Below are 18591 nucleotides of genomic sequence, written 5' to 3' on the forward strand. Positions count from 1 at the left end.
CTCGTTTAGATTGTTAGCCACCTGAGCAGGATCCTCAACTGTTGAACCATCAATATCCAGTGGACCAATCTGATTCATCCCTTTCCTTCTCGAGTTCAAGTATGTAAAGAACTCCTTTCTGTTTTTCTTTGCATCCTTTGCCAAGGATTTTTCGTAGTCTGCCTTTGCCTGCCTAATCTCCTTTGTGACTTGGTTACAGACCAACTTATATCTATCATAGGCTTCCATGTTACCCATTAATTTGTATGTATCCCATGCATTTTTCTTCTCTGCCACATGTCTCATTAGTCCATCTGACAACCATTTAGGCCTAAACCTTGAACAATATTTCTTAGTTGGTATGTAAAGCCTGGTAGCTTCCAAGATTAGTTCCTTGAATGCTTCCCATTTTGAGTTTGCTGTTGGTAACAACATCAGTTGGTCCCACTGTATAGAATTTAAATACTGTCTCAGACCATCATAGTCGCCTTTACGAAAACAAAAACCCTTCCCTTTACCTCTGATGGTAGTTACCTCCTTGAGTAAATCCCACTTCAACACACTGTGATCACTGCCACCTAGTGGTTCATTTATCTGCAGGTTCTTAATGCATGAAGAATCACTACTGATAATCAGATCAAGAGTATTGCTCCCTCTTGTTGCCTCACGAACATGCTGATGTAGAAAACAATCATCCAATAAATCCACAAAAGCCTTGCTAGTGTGCGAGTGACCAACGCACAAATTCCAGTCAATATCTGGGAAATTAAAATCCCCCATTATAAGACTCTCTGATTTACTGGCCCACTCTATTTCCCTGTACAATATATTATTATACTCATCAGAGTCATTAGGCCTATAGCACACTCCTACTCTCAATTTTGATCTCCCTATGCTTATGTCACACCAAACTGACTCGACACTGCCCTGTCCATCGATGTCAACTGGCTTCACTTCCTTTGACTTTATGTGTTTCTTAATTAATAGCATAACCCCTCCTCCCCTCCTGTTCTGTCTATCCTTTCTATATACATTGTATTTCCCAAATTCCAGTTCCGCATTACTTATATCTGTGTGACACCACGTCTCTGATATCCCAACAATATCTGCCTTTGATGTTTTGAGCAATACCTCAAATTCATCAAATTTGTTTACCAAACTCCTAGCATTGGTGTACACGCAGGTATACATGCACCTGTTTCTATTCTTAGCTACCCTAATACAACCCATGTGTTTACTTGTAACGCAATGACTACCAGCAGTCTCTGAAATATCCTGCATCTTGTTTTTCAGACTTCTGCTCATTTGAATAGAAGCAGTGCAAGGATCACTTCCACCTCTGCCAGTGGCTACTGTTAATCTATTAGTCCTTGTATCCCCCCCAACTAGCAGTTTTCCGACCCACCTAACACTGCCTCGACAGCATCAGCAAAAATTCTTGCACCCTTTCTATTTAAGTGTATCCCATCCCTGTAGAAGCAATCTCTCCTGTTAACAAGTACAGTCCAGGCTGAAAAAAATTCTACCCCTTGAGCCTTGCACAATCCCTCCAGGGCCGAATTGATCGACAAGGCTCTCATCATATACTCCCTCCTATCGTGTCTGGGCAGAATTGCAGACACTTTCAAGTTCAACCCTAATTCACGGCTTTTTTTCAACAGTGACCTGTACTTGCTAAGTAATTCCGCCGGTCTCCTACTCTTAATATCATTAGTGCCAACGTGTACAACTATATCACCTTTTGTGCCCTTAAAAGATGATATCCGCTCTACAACGTCATCAACCTTTGCCCCTGGCAGACATACCCTGGTCCTATTCCACCTATCCTTTTTACAAAGCATGTTCCCCGTTTCCCTGACAATAGAGTCACCAACAACTACTAGTTCCTGTGGGACCAGCGCATTCTGCCTAGGGGGCTGCCCCTGTGTTGCCTGATGACCAAGTGCAAGCTCTAGCGTTAATGTGGGCAGCTGAGAGCTTGATGGGCCCCTCAATTTATTTTCTTCGAGGGCATCCACCCTGTCCTTCAAGGTCTCATAAAGGCCCATAACAACGCTGAGTTGTCGCCTGATTTCCTTGCACTCCTTACATCGTGCACACACAAAGACATCCCCCTTGGCAGTATCATGTCCCGTACCTGACTGCTCCGCAAACATCAAGCAAACAGTGCATTTTAATAGACTGTGATTCAGAGGGCAACTGCCCCCCTCAGTTCTCCCCTGAACCACAGCACTCCCATTAGCTTGAGCCTTTTGCTTTGCTGCTCTGGTCAGAGTCATGATTCCAATTTAATTCAATAAAATTTAAAACAAAAATTAAATCCTTAAGTTATATCCCAAAACAGTTATGTTATATATATATATATATATATATTTTTTTTTTCGGTATCTAGTGTTCCCTTTATACAACTTCCGTATCACGTGTACCACTATAGTTATGTATTAATTATTTGTTACGATTAAGTCGTTATATATATTTATAGAGTTAAAAATACAATTTAATTGACAATAAAGTTTATCAAGATTAATAGATTTACTGATTAATTGACAATATTATATTATGCAGTATACTACACTAAGCTTATGCTATCGTGTAAAAATGGCGGGAATTCACGAACGGTATTTCTATGGACTCGTAAGTATTCATTAGCTTCGAAATCTCGCTATCTCAATTTAGAATAAACTAAGGATCCTGACAAGGTCTATAATCTACTTATAGAAGATAATTTGATATAACAATTGGTTAATAAATCGACTAAATTTGGTTAAAAGACCTCTCGTTCAATTTGTGACACGTGGATTTGATACCGTTACCGATACAAAGTAATATCTACGAAATCTATGTCTAAGTTAAACTTTAAACTAAGTATCGTAACTAGGAATATAAAGCTACTCTAGAAAATAAGTTAATATGACAATTTAAACTAATAAAGCAGAAAATAAATCAGGAAAAACTTCTCTGTTTGAAGAGCTTTAAGGAGCAATGTCTGCACAGGCTAACCTCGCACCCAGGCTCGCACCCAGACTTTTGATGTGCAACAGTATCAAAAGCCTTTCTAAGATCCAAGTATATAATATCAAAGTTATTCCCTGCATCCAGTTCTTTTGTGACTGCATCATAGTATCCAATCAAGTTGGTCAGGCAAGACTTCCCCTTAACAAAACCATGCTGTGTCTGAGCTATAACTGAAGTCTTGTCTAAATGATCCTGCAGTGCTTCTTTAACCAGTGCCTCCATTAATTTTCCTGGAACAGAAGTTAAGCTCACAGGTCTATAATTACTTGTGTCAGCCTTTGATCCTCCTTTGTGAATTGGGGTCACATTTGCACATTTCCAGTCTATGGGTACCTCCCCTGAGTCCAAGGAAGCTCTCATAATTATGGCTAAGGGTTTGCTTACTTCCTTTGCTGCCTCCTTTAATATAACTGGATAGATCCCATCCACCCCGGGTGCCTTTCTTGTGTTTATCTTCAACAGTTTCTCCTCCACTTTACTCCCAGTTATTTCAAGATTTTGTAGCTTACTGCTAGAGTTGAATACACCTCTGGCATTCCCCTTGCTGAATAACTCCTCATGTGTGAATGTCGATGCAAAATATTCATTTAGTTTGTTAGCTACCTGAGCAGGATCATCAACAGTTGACCCATCAATATCAAGTGGACCAATCTGATTCATCCCCTTCCTTCTAGAGTTTACATAAGTAAAGAACTCTTTGCTGTTTTTCTTTGCATCCCTTGCCAAGGATTTCTCGTAATCTGCCTTCGCCTGCCTAACCTCCTTTGTAACTTGGTTGCATATCAACTTGTATCTATCATAGGCTTCTGTGTCATGTGTTAAATTTGTAAGTATCCCATGCATTTTTCTTCTTTGCCATATGCCTCATTAGTTCATCTCACATCCATTTTGGCCTAAACCTTGAACAATATTTCTTAGTTGGTATGTAAAGCCTAGTAGCTTCCAAGATAAGTTCTTTGAATGCTTCCCATTTTGAATTTGATGTTGGTAACATCATCAGTTGGTCCCACTGTATAGAATTTAAATACTGTCTCAGTCCATCATAGTCGCCTTTACGCAAGCAATAACCCTTCCCTTTACCCCTAATGGTAGTTACCTCTTTGAGTAAATCCCACTTCAGCACAGTGTGATCACTGCCACCTAGTGGTTCATTTATCTGCAGATTCTTAATGCATGAAGAATCACTGCTGATAATCAAATCAAGAGTATTACTCCCTCTAGTTGCCTCCCGAACATGCTGATGTAGAAAACAATCATCCAATAAATCCACAAAAGCCCTGCTAGTGCGTGAGTAGCCAGCCCCCAATTTCCAGTCAATATCTGGGAAATTAAAATCTCCCATTATAAGACTCTCTGATTTACTGGCCCACTCTATTTCCCTGTACAGTTCCTTATTATACTCATCAGAGTCATTAGGCCTAAAGCACACTCCTACTCTCAATTTTGATCTACCAATGCTTATGTCACACCAAACTGACTCAACACTGCACTGTCCAGCGATGTCGACTAGCTTCACTTCCTTTGTTTTATGTGTTCCTTAACGAATAGCATAACCCCTCCCTCCTTCCTATCCTGTCTGTCCTTTCTGTAGACGTTGTACTCCCCAAATTGCAGTTCTGCATCCCTTATATCTGTGTGACACCACGTCTCTGATATCCCAACAATATCTGCCTTTGATGTTTTGGGCAATACCTCAAATTCATCAAATTTATTTACTAAACTCCTAGCATTGGTGTACACGCAAGTATACCTGCACCTGTTTCTATTCTTAGCTACCCTAACACAACCCATGTGTTTACTTGTACCGCAATGGCTCCCAGCAGTCTCTGAAATACCATGCATCTTGTTTTTCAGGCTTCTGCTCATTCTAATAGAAGCAGTGCAAGAATCTCTTTCACCTCTGCCAGTGGCTACTGTCAATCTATTGGTCTTTGTCTCCCCCCAAGCTAGCAGTTTTCCGACCCACCTAACGCTGCCTCAATAGCATCAGCAAATATTCTTGCACCCTTTCTATTTAAGTGTATCCCATCCCTGTAGAAGCAATCTCTCCTGTTAACAAGTACAGTCCAGGCTGAAAAAAATTCTACCCCTTGAGCCTTGCACATTCTTTCCAGGGTCGAATTGATCGACAAGGCTCTCATCATATACTCCCTCCTATCGTGTCTGGGCAGAATTGCAGACACTTTCAAATTCAACCCTAATTCTCGGCTTTTGTTCAGCAGTGACCTGTACTTGTTAAGTAATTCTGCCGGTCTCCTACTCTTAATATTATTAGTGCCAACGTGTACAACTATATCACCTTTTGTGCCCTTAAAAGATGATATTTGCTCTACAACGTCATCAACCTTTACCCCTGGCAGACATACCCTGGTCCTGTTTCACCTATCTTTTTAACAAAGCATGTTCCCCGTTTCCCTGACAATAGAGTCACCAACAACTACTAGTTCCTTCGGGACCAGCGCATTCTGCCTTGGGGGCTGCCTCTGTGTCACGCGATGCCCAAGTGCAAGCTCTGGCGTTGATATGGGCAGCTGAGAGCTTGATGGGCCCCTCAATTTAGTTTCTTCGAGGGCATCCACCCTGTCCTTCAAGCTCTCATATAGGCCCACAAGAACGCCGAGTTGTTGCCTGATATCGATACACTCCTTGCATCGCGCACACACAAAGACATCCCCCATGGCAGTATCATGTCCCGTACCCGATTGCTCTGCAAACATCAAGCAAACAGTGCATTTTATAAGGCTGTGAGTCAGAGGACAACTGCCCCCCTCAGTTCTGCTCTGAGCCACAGCACTTCCATTAGCTTGAGCCTTTTGCTTTGCTGCTCTGGTCTGAGTCATGATTCTATTAATTTATTAATTAATTATAATTAATTATGTTATGTTATTAATTATGTTAAATATAATTAATTATATTACGTTTGTAATCTAAGTTGTTATATGTATTTATTTAAACGTACAATTTAACTGCTAACGAAGTTCAACTAGCGCTATCTAGTACGGTATATAACTATCGTATCACAATGGCGGGAAATTTACGAACGGTAGCGGAGTTGAAACACGTGGAAACCCTTACCGATACTTTTATGCAATTACAAGGCCGAGTAAAGAATAAATACACTAAATTAATCAGAAAATCACAAAATAATGTTATACTACTAAATTTAAATTAAAAGTTTTAGAAAAACAATAATTTCAAATTAGCATATATACCTTCATTCCATTCAATAAATAAGAAAAATCCACTTAGCGGCTTTGAACACGACCGTCTCTGAATGTCCACAGATTTTCTACTATTAGTTGGCACTAATATCATTAGTGCCATTGTGTGCAACAGTATCATTCCACCCATCCTTCTAGCACAACATATTTCCTGTTTCCCTGACAATACAGTCACGGACAATGACTAGTTCCTGTGGGACCAGCGCATTCGGACTTGAAGATTGCTACTATGTTGTCTGATGCACAAGAGTGAGCTGTGGCACTGAGTTGGACAGCTAAGAGCTTGATGGGTCTCCCATTTTATTTCCTTCAAGGGCATCTACTCTACTCTATTCTTCAAACTATCAAAAATGTCCATCAGAATGCTGAGTTGGCACCTAATTTCTTCACACTTTCTGTGCCTAGCGCACACAAAAAGACATCCTCCTTGGCTGGATCATGTCCTGTTCCAGAAAGGACTGCAAACATTTCGCGAGTTGCACATTTTTTTAGGCTATGATGCAGTGGAGAATCATCCCCTTTGGTTCTCCCCTGAGTCACAGCACTCCCACTAATTTGTGCCCATTGCTTTGCTACTCTAGTCTGGGACATGATTTCTATTTAAATACAATTTAATTGTCAATTAATTGACAATACTACACTAAGCTAACAGATTCCTAAATGCAGTGATATGAATTACGCTATCCAGTTTTACATTATACCTTACACTATCAAGTTCAAGATATACATTACATTATACTGCGATGATTGCAATGTTAAATTAGTTATATCCTTGCTAAAAAGTAAAAATTCCTTAGCTAAACACTTAAAAGATATATGCCCAACAAGTGATCAGAACCTTTGAGCTACTTATTTATCAAAATTAAAACCCTACTATTCCTCTGCACTACTCGCTATGTGCTGCGATATTCGCAACAAAAAACCGATACAATAGTGGTACGAATAGTAGGCAGTAACTTACAAAATCACTAGCTAAATTTAAAAATAAGCTAATGAATGTGATTAAGACTATTTAAACTATGTGTAAAACAATTTAATATGTTAATTAATCAAAAAGATAGTAAAAATTTTCAAAAAACTTATCCATTTCTAGGAGCTCAAAATTCTGCTCAGAATTGTGTGATAGATCTTATACTTATTTATAGTGAACTTTGAAAATGTGTGTATTGTTTCTTTTTAACACATATTACCCTAAATTTAATCAATATTTATCATCTTAATGGTAAGATCTTTTTTTATCTCACAAGGAAGCTAATAAATAATCAGACCAAGTGGTCTAGAACTGTGGGAAATCCAAGCTAGTGGATTAAAACTGTTTTAACCAAAAGAAAGTTGAATTAACACTTAATCAGTTCATCACTGTTTTGCTTCTTCAAAATATAAAAGAATCAGTATGTGTGACCTAATGAGAACTGATTGATTTTAGGAGAGCCTGTCATGTTGCTTCTCTCCCCTCCAAATGTGACATAATTTTCACATTTGGACAAGATAATATTACTATTTCTGTCAGTAATGGGATAGCTTATAAGCTATCAGAAAATATCAACTCACCATTAAATTCAGGGAATTTTTAATATTGATATGAACTATTGATAGAAATGTAAGCCTGCATAGTATTCCTTATCCCGTAACATGCAAAGTTCTTGAATCCTGAAAGACTCATGCAGTTTTGACTGTGGGATACTTAGTTTAACAGTTGCAAACTTCAATGACTTTTGTAGACATCTCTGAAATCTCACTCACACTCCCAAAAACCTGCCAGATTATGTTTTTCTGTCATGGATCTGGTTTCTTTAAAATTTTTCATACAGTTGGAAATTATGTTCCAACTGCATGAAAGGACTTTAAAAAGGCCATGTACAGGTTTCAAAAATAATGATGAACATTATTTGAAAGCTTAATGTTCATATTTATGGAAGTATATTAATTAGCATATATACCTTCATTCCATTTTTTAGTATTAAGTAAATGATTCAGTGAACCATTTTAAATTATTGTAAACTGACACTTGGTAATAAGATAATTTGCATTGTTCTTATTTCTAGGTATTTAGGCATTTTTGCGATGCTGTATCCCATTCTCCTGACAGTATATGAATACTATGCAAAAGAAATACATCCAGGAAGAATTAAAACTAAGTAAGAACTCACACTCATTTTATATCTCAGCAAGAAAATGCTGTCTATCCATGTATTAATATATAAAATCTTTTTTCTTCCTTTCTTTAAGTTTTTGCAATTTTTAGTTAATGATGATTAAATCTGTTAAAATTAAATTAAAGCTGAAATGAAAATATGTGGAATTATCAAAGCAAAATAGAGCTTCACAGACATAATTATCTTTGATGGATGTACTGTAATATAAAAACAATATTCACATAACTAATGCTTCTGAAGAGAATGGATATTTCTCTGGAAATTAATAATGTGCAAGCCCACCTTTGGTGTATACATTATTAATTATTGTCTTTCTGGGAACATATATTTTTCTCTCCTCCATAAGCACAGTTATCAGCTGTACAGTTAAAGGAACAAATGGCCTACCTCCAGCAGATCCCTTTCCACAAAAATGAAACTAGAATTAAAAAATAAAAATAAAAATTTAAAAAGAAATCATAAAAAAACTCTGTTACTTTTTTTTTGAAGAAATATTATTCTATTTATATATATACAGAAGACTTTTGGAATAATGGCACCTTCGGGGATTCAAGGTGCCATTATTTCGATTTTTCCGTTATCTAGAAAGTTTTATTTTTAATATATTTAATGCAGAAATAATGAGACTAAATAAAAAATAGAGATTAAGATTGCAGTTTTATTAACTGCACATAAAAAAACATAAACATGTTGACGATCCAATGTTACATTCTGTCATTAATACACTCCTACCTATGCCCTGTTCTATTTTCTTTATTATATCAAGTTTAGTTTGCATTGTCACTTTCCTCCCCACACCTGGCAGAAAAACCCTGGTTCGAATCCTGTCGATGAAGTGAGGCACTTTTATAGGCCTTTTTCACTCCATGGCTGAGTTAGTCAGTCTCAGACATAGATAGCAAGGTTTTCCCCGCAAGAAACAGTGGTTTTTGTCCAGCAAAACAGGCAAATCAACCAGAGAACACATGCAATTTACAGACACAATACACACGTGTATATGAATTAACTTTCTGGGTGACCCTAATGTAATAGTTTGGATTATATCAAGTTTGTCACTAAGCTTTAATGTTGTTGTTCTTTTCTTCTCTGTATGAGGTTTATTAACTTTAGGAGCCACAGTGAGTGGTTTTTAATTTAAAAATGTTAAACAGCAGTATAATTTGTGATATCGGTACAGAATTCATTTTAAAAATGGCAAACATAAACAAATACAGTAATCACGTTACTTGTTTTCTTTTTTCGGCACTGCAAGATGTGCACTGTATGTAAACATCTGTTCTCAATGTGCCGTTAGCTTGAACGTTCTGTTATTTGGTGTGCCGTTATTTCGACAGTCTACTGTATATATGTATATCAATTACTTTTTTTACCAACTACTCAATCTACAGGGTTGTTAAAATTAAAGTATCCCTATGTAGAGGGCTCTGGAGCAAGTTCTAAGGCTCATACTGAAGAGAAATTTGGACAACAGGTACAATAAACAATGAGCTTGCCATCTATTGGAAAAAGACAAATTAGTTACAAAATTTGTCACCATATGGCACGTAACTATCTTAGTTACAATTATGCAAATAACATATGTTATTTGCATAAACGTAAGTTATTGCCACAGTGCCACTACTCAGCTCTACTGTACTGTATAAAAGCAAAGCAGTCTCATCAAAATCATACAGTAGATGTTTGCCTACACTACAGCAGCAATGCCAACAACGTTGCAGGAAAAGGCGCTATTATTGAAGCTGTACTATCAGAACAGCAACAATGCAGCTGCGGCAATCAGAGAATTCCGGTGTCAGAAGCGCATAAGGTGTGAACCTATGACTATTTGTGCTGACTGAAAAATGGTTGCAAAATTTGACACGATAGGACATCTTGGTGTTCAACCAGGCAGAGGTTGAAAATGAGTGGACTCCTCTCATTCCCTGAATTTAATGGTGAAGATGTGACTGTGGCTGTCGTGGATTTATCAAGTCAATCTCCATGTGGTAGTGCAAGTGAGCCAGCTGTTTCTCATGAATAGATATTCATTTCTCATTTGTACTTCAAACAATTTCTGGCGTGAATGACAGTGGATATCACTTGGTCATGGAACATCTTTTGGAGTGATGAAGCCCACTTCTGCTTAAATGGACAAGTGAATACACATAACTGTCGCATTTGGGCAACAGAAAACCCTCGAGTTATCCAAGAGATCCTGTTGCATTCTCCAAAAGTGACAGTGTGGTGTGGATTTATGGCCACATTCATGATTGAGCCATATTTTTTTGAAGGTAACACCGACTGGACCCTGCACCTGTTCCGCCACTGGACAGCGATATTATGAAATGTTGGCAAATTTTGCAATACCAGAGCTGCAACAACGTGGATGCCTTCAGGATACTATATGCATGCAAGATGGTGCATCACCCCACATCCACCGTTGTGTCAAAAGATTGCTAAGGCAACACTTTACAGACGAACGGGTTATCAGCCGTTGTTTCCAGACATCTTGGCCACCCCGATCACCGGACCTCACCCCATGCGACTTCTAGTTGTGGGGTTTTTTGAAGAACCAAGTATTTTGAGAAGGATGCCAAACTCTGGAAGATCTGAAGGACAGCATTAGATGTCATGTGCTGGCTATTCCAGTTGACATGTTACGTTCTGCGTAGAAAATGCTGTTCTTGGAATGGGAACTGTTGCTGACCAAAATGGAGGACACAGTGAACAATTGTAGTGCTGTTCAAGTTATTTGTATTGCCACAGCACCATATAGTGACAAATTTTGTAACTAATGTTTTTTTGTAGTTGTGTAGTTGGTATAGGGGGTAGATACTGTACAATTTTGGAAAACGTTACAGACCATTCAAAGAATTATGTTAACAATTAATAGTTTGTAGAGCTGTATCCACCAATGCTTTACAAGTTATTGATGGAGCTCTACCTTTAGATTTACACATTATTTTTAGAGCTGGTATGTATCATCTCAAAAAAGGCAGAGAAATTAAAGTTATGGGAGTGCAAACTCAATTAGAGAATAGTACAAAAACAGAAAAAACTACGCTTTTAGAGGAATTATATGATATTTGGCATGATAGGTGGAATAATAGCTTACTGGTTCAGTTACCAGGCTATTTAACCCTGATGTTAAATTTATGTTAACTAAAAATAGATTGAAGCGGTTCTATCCATCTATGTTTACATCCTTTATTCTGACTGGTCATGGAGCTTTAAAATAAATTATTCCAGTTAGGTTTAGAAGATGATTACAAACACTTATGTGGTGCAGAAGAAACGTGGAAGCATATTTTGGTAGATTGTGATTTGTATGATGAGTTACAAACTGAGCTGTTGCAAATAATGAGTTTAAATGAGGATCCTCAGTTAACAGAATTGGTTTATAACAGTTCTAATTTTAATATATTTCAGCAGTTTTACATACATGCTTTTACCATAAGGAGACAGTTAATTCATAGACACAGTTAACACTGGTAAACTTCTTTTTTTTTGCCTGTTCTCAAGATTGTGCACCTTGAGTATGGGATTTCTGGCATCCACTGGTATGCCACACCCACCGGTCAATGCTGGATTTTGTGTGATATAGCACAGACTACTGGTACAGGCCCAGCTCCACGTGCCAATGGATGGGCACCAGGAATCAGCTATCCAGGTGCTAGCTGCTCCTTGGTGGTAAAGTGGCCTAACACAAACAACACACACTAACTCATACATTAATATTATGTCGGCCCGTTTTACAGAGATTCTGTATTCCTTCATAGTGGCATTAGGTGGAGATAGGTTAGGAGCCTAGGAGTCATCATAGGCCTGGTATATATCTCAATACACATGTAAGAGTTGAGAGGTCAATATACTCAGAATACACATGAAAACAGATGCTACTAACTGATAGTAACCTCAAGACTTTTTTACACATTCTAAACTGAAAGCAGAGAAGAAAAATAGTAACATACATTTCTTCTTGTACATATCCAATAAAATGTGTAAAACAAACTGAACATCATAATGCACAGCCGTTATTATATTATCATTTCACATAACATATCATTAAGTCTTTATTTATGAATATATAATTTTTATTCATATTAATTCCCAATATAAATTTTTGGTGCATTAATTTTTGTTCTTCTCCCTTCTCTCAAATTGTGGAGGAGAGAGAGACACACAGCTAATACCAGAAAAATTTCACTAGCTTTGGCTAATTGCCTAGGATGCCTAATATCCTTGCACAAATCCTGGTGGTGCTATTTGAGTTTTATAGGTGCTTCCTATAGACAGCAAATGCACTTACAGCCATTCCTGTTAATGCCTGAACTGTTACCATCACTTGTGCAGAGACCACAGATCTTTTTTTTCTTTTAATCCCCTGTATATAGTAGCGGATTCACCTATGGGCACTTCATATTTTATTCCAAATTTAAACATTCTGATTTTTGGTTTGTTTCATGTTTGATATCTGATATTATGTTTAAGGAGGTTTATATTTACAGCTGTTATTAAAAAAAATAATAAATAATAATAATAATTGCTATTTAATTAAATATGCATGATTTTGGGTCAACATGTGTCAATTTGCAATATTTTGTTCCATTTCATGTATGCATTTGAATTGCTGCTCATAACACATGATTATTGCCTGTTTGTGCCATGTCAGTCCATGTGCTCAATGATGTATTGTTTACATTTATATGATACATAATGTAGGTGCTCTTGTGGTGTCTGTGAGATACCCTTTTTTGTTTTAATTATGAAAAATTAATTTTTAGCATTTTTACTGAATTGAAAGCAGTGTTCTATTATGATTTGCTAAAATGAATTAAAAATATCAGATTAAAATGAATGAGAGAAACCAATAATGATAAATAATGAAAGATTTTATCATATTTTTAAAAATTTTACTCATCTGTGTTACATGTCTGAAACAAAGATGCTTGACACAATCTTCAGACACAATCTGAATGTCTATATTTTTGTAAGCTGTTTGTGTTTACCTGGCGAAACCAAGTTCTATGACAAGATTAGACACCTATCACTGGTGTCTCATAGACACTACTGAGTGGGAATTGCCTAGAAGAAAGATAAATGTTCTGCTCACCTGGTGTTTGTTAAATGCCAAACAAAAAATTAAAGTCTCATAATAGTAATAGTATACTGAAATGAAAAAGGCTAAAATAACTTTGAAATAAAAGAAAAAATTGCTGACTGCCCTGTAAGATTGCAGAATTTTAAAAATATAAAGGGAATTTTAGAAAAGCTTGGAGAAATGTTACTGACAGAACAATTAGGGAAAAAAAAAATGCAAAATGGGTTTACAGGCAAGAAAACCTGGAAAGACGGCTGTTCTCAAAAGCAAAGGCATCAACATTTAAAGTGGACAGACAAAGGAGCATAAGTCTTGGATGACAGATAATTGGGAAAAAGTGTGTGAAGTGACAGGACATATTTCCATATGCAGCAGTGATGGTATCAGATATGTGTGTCAACAACCTAAAGACTTGTTACTGGAATGCACAAGAGAATGAAGCATCTAGTTATTTATTGTCATGGGATGGTGTCAGATGATTGCATGTTGTTGATAGTACATAAATGCAAAGGCCATCCAGGCTTTTGCATTTAATGCACTGTGAATAACATGCAATTATACAACACCATATATGGCAATAATTTAACAGATTCTTGAATGGAAGTTTCCATCATCAATCAGTGATCTATATATACTAGTATACAAGGTGCATGTACAGTTTCAGGAGGATGGTGCACTTTGCCATACACAAAAATTATTACAAGTGTATATTGTAAGTACAAGTGTGTGTTCACAGGCTGCCTTGAATGTAGTGTAGGCTGAAAAATCTGGAATAACTCATGGGGTAAGGGACCTTACTGCCTTCACCTGAAATCAGCTAACTATAGCTTCGATGAAAGAAGACTTCAGAAATTATTCCCATCATTGACTGGAATTGAACCCAGTCTTCTCCGAATGACTAACAGATGGTGATGTATCATGCCAATTAAACTGCTGTGGTGTCCACTCTCCCTCAAAAATTAAAAATTATTAGCAACAGAGCTTGCTACTTATATCTGCATTGTGTATTTTTTTGTAGAAGTGTGCATTCATAGGCCAACTTGGATGTTGTGAGGGCTGAAAAAACATGGAATAACTCAAAAGGAAAAACCCTAATGGTGAAGGTAAAGAAAGCCAACACGAGAACCACGGGAAACTTTGGGAAACTTTTAGCGGTCAAACACTTTTCCGTATCTCAACTTCTCCCTGCATTCTCGGTAAACGGGTGGTGCATGTTATTGTTAATGGCAGTAGAAGTCGATAACAATGTATTGATTAGTTTTTTCTCATTATTAAAAGCAGATTATTGGATTTCATGAGTGTAATGCCTTCACGGCTGAAATTTACTTACAGGTACATCCTCCAGACTGCCTCAGTCTTAAGGTGTTTATCCCCCCCCACTGGTTTAACCCGAAAGGAAACGACTTCTCCTGCCACTACCAATAACATGCACTGTCAATAGAAGTAGTTTTCTTATCAGGTTAAAACAGCGGGAAGGGGGGATAAACACCCTAAGACTGAGGAAGTCTGGAGGGTGTACCCACAAGTAAATTTCAGCTCACTCATGAACTTCGATAATCTACTTTTAATAATAAGAAAAACTAAACAATACATCATTATCGACTTCTACTGCCAGCACCGATAACGTGCACCATCTGTTTACTGAGAATGCAGGGAGAATGCGGTACAGGGAAATGCTTTCGACCGGTAAACGTTTCCAGAAGTTCTTGTATTGGCTTTCTTTCTTTACCTTAGCCACCCTAATACCTGCTGAGATCAGCTAATTAGCCTTGACTGAAGAGGACTTGTGAAATTCCTCCAGTTAATGATGGGTGGCAGACAGTGATGTATCATGCTGACTCAACTGCCACAGAAGGCAACCTGTCACAAAGCCAGAACCAGACTGGATCTGATGGACCATATTATAAATCTGATTGAATGTCCACCACATGGTCACAGATGAAGGTTACTGTTCCTCCACTAAAATCCTAACAATAAAAGGGAACAGATCAAAGCCTCATCAGGTTTGGTTCAGGGTCATTACATTATACCTGAAGAATTACTCTTAGTAATTCTATGTCCAGATGGATTGAAACTGTTTTAAAGCAAAAAAGGCTTCAAAACAAAATATTAATATAAAGTTTTATACTTAATTGCTGACTTTGAAGAATTACATCAGTTCACTGAGACTCAAAGTGAAGGATTTCTTTATTTATTGTAGATGAATCAGGAAATCCTTCAGGTTTTCGTATATTCCAATTTTTTTTTTTTTTTTTTTATAATGACAAACCTTTGGGAGGAAGGTGAACTTTTTTCCAGGGAATTCACAGTTTTAAGTTTCTTCTAAGTTCTTTTAATTTCATGCCTTTCTGTTCGTTTTATTTTAATTTAATTTAATCTTTCCGACATATTAAGCCATATGGTTAGCAGTTCATTTTCTTATATATTACATAGCAGTATTTGTTGATTTATTTAATAGCAATTACTGGCTTAGAAGATTTTACAATTTTCCCCATTTGTTTTTTAATAAATGTATTTTTTACTCTAGTCTTGTTTTTAAGTTATTTTAAAAAACAGATATGTCAATTTGACATATCTTTGAAATATATTATTATTTCAAAATAAAAATAACTGTGATTTCCAAATGAAGGCGGTAAATACTGTTTTTTCTGTTTACTTTTTAAAATTCTGGAAAAAAATATTCATACACTTTTTTTTTTTAGAATTAAGTCCACTGGTATACAGGGTGTCTCAAAAGTTGCTCACCACAGGTAAAATATAACTTGCCGAATAAAGTTTGTGTTGGTTCAGGTCATGTTCACATTCTACCATTTACTTCTCATAATCAATAACATTCTTCACTGAACATTCAGATAAGATTTTTTTGCTGTAGTTTTGCAATTTTTCTTGGATAATTGCAAACTGATATACAAAAGATCATATATACATATCAGTATATACAAGATATACTGATGTGCAACTGATATACAAAATATTTCAAATGTCTGCAGAAGAAATTGAGCAGTATCAATTCCAGTGATTATGGTGGGCGTCTGATTGTCTCTCATATTCCAATCCATTTATTAGGAAACGTTTCATCAAAGAACCATCGCCCTTAGTGTCCAATGGTTCCATTTGTTAAGAAACTTTTCATCAAGGAACCACTGGATGCCGAGTGCATAGTGTGGTGGTGCAACGTCCTACTGAAAATACAGCCACATATTTCAGTAATGCCATATCATAAGGAAAGGCATGAGGACTGCCCATACCATTACTTGAAGATCACATTCAATGCTTTGGCCCATACTGGTTTTTCATTGGCCCAGTAGCCTAAGTTATGTGTGTTGTTAACAAAAAACAAGGCTACATCACTAAACAATAGTAAACAATGTTCATTTTACAGAAACCATTCACAGAACTGTGTCCTATGATTCATGTCATCACCAGGAAGCCCCTTGTACAGGATGAATCTTATATGGATGAACTTTGTGATGGAAATTACTGCAACTTGTTCCACTGTTGTGATCTCCTCATAAACTTATTTGAATTCATTACAATTCATCTCAGGACACCACACAGAGATCCTGTTTACTATGTTTATGATTCCTGCTTAGAATGCTTAAATTTCCCCAGGTTATGGGATTTCATTTTAACCATCCATGTTGTCTATAGGTTAATAATGCCCTCTTGCTAAAGCCCATGGGCAGCGATTCTCGACAGCCACGCCAACATCTGGTGGGCTGAGCAGCCAGCTATTGCTTGCCTGGAAACTGGCAGCAATTGTAAGAAATAAGCCTGGTGTGCTAAGATTTCTTTTTCAAATGAATGCACTGAAAGATGAGAATGTGACCTGTCATCTCTGTTTGTTCTAATCTAGTTTCCAGAATTGTGCCATGTGGTTTTGTGCGATCTGTGTGAAGTGTGTTGTGAAGTGTTTGTGCCAACTTAGCTGTGCAGTTTTCATAATGGAGAAGAAGCAAGGTAAATTACAAATGCTGAAAAACAGAAAATCATAAAAGAAGTGAACTGCAATCCTCACATGAAGCATGTGGATATTGTGCAGATACTGAACATTCTTCTAATCTGCACTTAACACAACAGTGTCAAAATGGGTGAAAATTGAAACTGTGTTCAAAAATGGAATAAGTAGGAAGAGAAAACGTGTGTGAAGGATAACACCCAGAACTCAAGGAGGTGTTGCTGACACGGTTCAAGCAGGCATGTGCATAGAACATACCAGTGGATTAAAGCATGGTTCAGTCAAAGGCAGCAAATTTATCTTAAAAGAAGGAGCTAGATGATTTTAAGCTGTTAATGGCTGGATTTTTTTTTTTTTTTTTTTTTTTTTTTTGATTTTTTAAATTTTTATTTGGTAGTTGTTGGCGCATCAGCTTCTGTGGCCATAATGCACCTCCCAAGGTTTTTGCAGTACTTTGATCCAAGCCCGAGGCGGGATTCGAACCCGCGACCTTTGTGTTGCCAGGCAGGCACTTTACTCACCCGGCTAGCCCGGTCGGCTTAATGGCTGGACAAAAAGATTTAAGAGACACAATCTTGTGTACCACTGTGTGCATGGTGTATGTGCTAGGATTGAAGTTGCTATCACCTTTGCCTTTTACCTGGTAAAACACTGCTGTTAAAAGATGTGAAGTGATCAAGCAAAGGCTTACAGGCCTGTCATGCTGCAGTGAAAGTGTAAGGTTTTATCACATGAAATATACTGTTTTTCAGCTTGCATAGCATGCAAATCAGATCATAAATGTACATTAATGAGTGCATGTTGGAGGTTTGATAATACCAACACATACTATGAAATATAACATTAAATATTGCAAAACTTAATAATGACAAATAAAATTGTAATATTTATTTATCATTATTTTACTGCACCAGTTGTGTGGAGTAAATGAGCTTCAAATTTTTCTGTTATATGGTGGCAACAGAAACTGAGTGAAATTTATTCAGAACCTAAAGAGCTCTTGAATTAGTTTCTATTGCCACTATATAATATAGCAAATTTCCCACACAACTGGTGCAGCAAAATAAAGAACATTTAACATTTTGTGATGAGTTTATCACAAAAAATGTTAATGATCTGTATTATAGAGAAACAGAGATGGCCAGTAAATTAGAATGTCTTATAATGGGGAATTTTAACTTT

At 37.0% G+C, this 18591-nt stretch overlaps 1 protein-coding gene across 2 annotated transcripts in view; it reads left to right on the top strand.

Annotated features, from left to right (window-relative positions):
• LOC150082849 (sodium-coupled neutral amino acid transporter 7-like) overlaps positions 1 to 18591 on the top strand; it is a 194468-nt gene that overhangs the window by 125026 nt on the left and 50851 nt on the right. For both annotated transcript variants that reach the window (XM_090376871.1, XM_090376870.1), the window contains exon 5: positions 8261 to 8353. In XM_090376871.1, coding sequence (XP_090232997.1) covers positions 8261 to 8353 — 93 coding nt within the window. The remainder of the gene's footprint in view (positions 1 to 8260; positions 8354 to 18591) is intronic.

Source organism: Mastigoproctus giganteus, chromosome 7, assembly GCF_048544385.1.
Source record: "Mastigoproctus giganteus isolate SK-2022 chromosome 7, ASM4854438v1, whole genome shotgun sequence".
NCBI lineage: Eukaryota > Metazoa > Arthropoda > Arachnida > Uropygi > Thelyphonidae > Mastigoproctus > Mastigoproctus giganteus.